The following is a 2,710-nucleotide window of genomic DNA, read 5'->3' as shown; positions in this document are numbered from 1 at the left end:
CAAATTCGGATCGGGTCGGATTATTTCGGGTTTCGGGTTGATTTCGGGTCGACTGATAATCGAGTTGGGTCGGATTTCGGGTCAACATTTCGGGTCGGATCAATTTTTGGGTCGAGTCAGTTCAAGTTGGGTCAATCTTCGGATCCAATTTTCGAGTCAACTTTGGGTCCGGTCATATTCGGGTCGATGCATTGGGTTAAATTCAACTCTACATACGTAGTATATATTTATATATTTTTTGACGAGAAACTCACTATATTTATTAAGGCTACTTTTTTCATGGAATACAATAATTGTTTGACTTTAGATTATTTTGTAATTTGGTTTGGTATTGAACATTATGTTATGTACGCATTATTATTGTACTATTTTTTTTCTAGATTTGTGAGAATTATGACTTTTATTTCGAGCTTTAGTTAATTTTTTTAATCTTATGGACAAACTCCGAAGAATAGTCGTTAAATTTCAATCTTTTTACGATTTTTTAATAACTTATAGAGATAAAAGGACGAAGAAATCGAGAAAAGTAATGCTCAAAATATGTAAATTACTTACACTGTTACACATTACAAATTAATAAAAAAAAATAAGTCAGTTTGATTGTGGCTTTTTTCTATTTCGGTTTGCTCAGGTCAAGTCTTTAGCTTAAATAGATTATGGTCATTTAAGGTATAAGATAATTTTGGTTTGGGTCACTTTGGGTTTCAAGTCTATTTGGGTCAATTAATTCAAGTTAAAGGTCGGGTCACTTTGGGTATCGGGTCAACTTCGGGTCTCGGGTCACTTCGGGTCGGGTCATTTCGGATCTCGGGTCAACTTCGGGTCGGATCATCTCGGGTCGGGTCGTTTTGGGTCGGGTCATTCCGGGTTTTGGGTTAAGGTCGGGCCAATTCCACTTCGGGTCGGGTCGGGTTGATTCGGGTTTTGGGTCAATTTCGGGTCATGGGTCGGGTCATTCGGGTCGGGTCATCGGGTTTGGGTCATAATTGCCAGGTCTAATATATACTACCTCTGTTTTTATTTAGTTGACATTTTATCATGCTTTTCAACGCATTAATTTAACGATTAATATGTCTAATTCCCGACATTGAAAAATTGTAAAGTGGATAGTACTAAAATATATATTGAGATGATTCAATTAAGATCCCACTTGACTATGTTGTTTCGTAGCTATACATCACAAAAGCTAATTAAAGCGTTGTTTGTGAATAGTTTAAATCTCAAATGATGCCAACTAAAAAAAACGGAGGAAGTAATATAGAGGATATTTACCATAAAAGAGGTGATGCACTATCATGGAGAACTAACAGTAGTCCGAATAAGACTCTCTATGCACTTAATTGAAAATAAAAACTATATAATATAAAGTGTGTACTTATGCATGATTGACACAAGCCATTTAAGAATTTTTCGGTAAGTTAAAAGAAAAAGTTATGTTCACTAAATTTTTGTTAAACGTGTTAAGAAAATGTGAATACAAAAATTAGTACTTAATGTTAAAAGGGGTATCATGTAACAATCAAACACCTCATAGATAGAATGACAACTTCAGCTCTTAACAAAAAAAATCTAACTAAAGCCTCATGTGTGCGCGTTTAAAAATTTAATACAACATAAAAGTTTCTATTTTTGCATAATTTGTTATATAATACACCTACCCCTTTTACGTATATAAGCACTAGAACCTACATTGATTAAACAAACAAAACATAAAATTGATTACCTATATAAATAAATCATACTAATTCTCTTGCCTTAATTAAGTTTCTCTTGTAATCCTTATTTTATTTTTTTGCCATTTTTCTTGGGTAGATTTTCACCATGGATATCAAGATTGAAATTTGAAACTAAAGAATCTTTAGACAATCAGCAACAACAAAGGCAACCTTTTCTGGAAAATGAATCAGAGCAAACAAAACAACCAAAAACTAGAGCCCAAATGGCCATTAGAAAAACATTTAAGAGCACATCCCACTTATCTAGCCTCCTCCCCTCAGGATCAGTCCTCATCTTTGAAATGTTTTCTCCTATTCTAACAAACCAAGGCCGATGCGAAACGTTCCAATCCCATTTCTTAACATTAAGTCTTATAGCTTTCGTTGGTTTATCATGTGTTCTCATGTCTTTCACTGATAGTGTAAGGGACGAACGTGGTAAAGTTCGATATGGAATTGCCACATTTAAAGGCTTATGGATTATTGATGGTTCTGTAACTCTTAGCCCCGAACAAGCAGCAAAATATCGAATTGGGGTTGTGGATTTTCTTCATGCAGTAATGGGGATATTGGTTTTCATGGCTGTTGCTTTGTTGGATCAAAATGTTGTCAAATGTTTATTTCCGTTGCCATCTGAGGAAACCAAGGAGAGACTTGCTATGTTTCCTATTGGAGTTGGAATTGTTTGTGGTTTATTGTTTGTTTGTTTCCCTAGCAAACGGCATACCATTGTATCTCCTCTTTCTAAACACTAAATATTGTGAAATTACTTCTTTTGTTTCTTCTCTTATATATGTGGGTGAATAATCTGATGATGCTTTTCAAATTATTTAATATTCCACCACATATTTTTATAGCGTAATGAGGTAAAGAATGAGTTTACAAATACATTTTTTTCACTTGTTTTTCTTATTTTCTTTTACGTAAATAAATGTATTGTTAAATAAAGATTTTTTAGTTTCTTTGATTTATATATCACTGATAAAAAGTAGTAA

General features: G+C 33.7%; 1 protein-coding gene across 1 annotated transcript; it reads left to right on the top strand.

Moving 5' to 3' along the window:
- The first annotated feature begins 1,381 nt into the window (after positions 1–1,381).
- LOC145588774 (protein DMP7-like) lies at positions 1,382–2,470 on the top strand. Its single transcript, XM_081645380.1, has 2 exons — positions 1,382–1,413; positions 1,813–2,470. Exons 1-2 carry the CDS (start codon positions 1,382–1,384, stop codon positions 2,468–2,470), a joined length of 690 nt encoding a protein of 229 aa, XP_081501506.1.
- Positions 2,471–2,710: the final 240 nt, after the last annotated feature.

The sequence above is a fragment of the Chenopodium album genome, chromosome 17, assembly GCF_948465745.1.
Source record: "Chenopodium album chromosome 17, dcCheAlbu1.1, whole genome shotgun sequence".
Lineage (NCBI taxonomy): Eukaryota > Viridiplantae > Streptophyta > Magnoliopsida > Caryophyllales > Amaranthaceae > Chenopodium > Chenopodium album.
The sequence above is the reverse complement of the archived record's forward strand: the minus strand, read 5'-3'. Positions and strand labels throughout refer to the sequence as shown.

Excerpts from the sequence above, each read along its gene's own strand:
- LOC145588774 (XM_081645380.1), top strand. The coding sequence starts at position 1,382 with ATGATTGACACAAGCCATTTAAGAATTTTTCG. Across the intron at positions 1,414-1,812 it reads AGCCATTTAAGAATTTTTCG|ATTTTCACCATGGATATCAA; the intron begins GTAAGTTAAAAG and ends TTTCTTGGGTAG.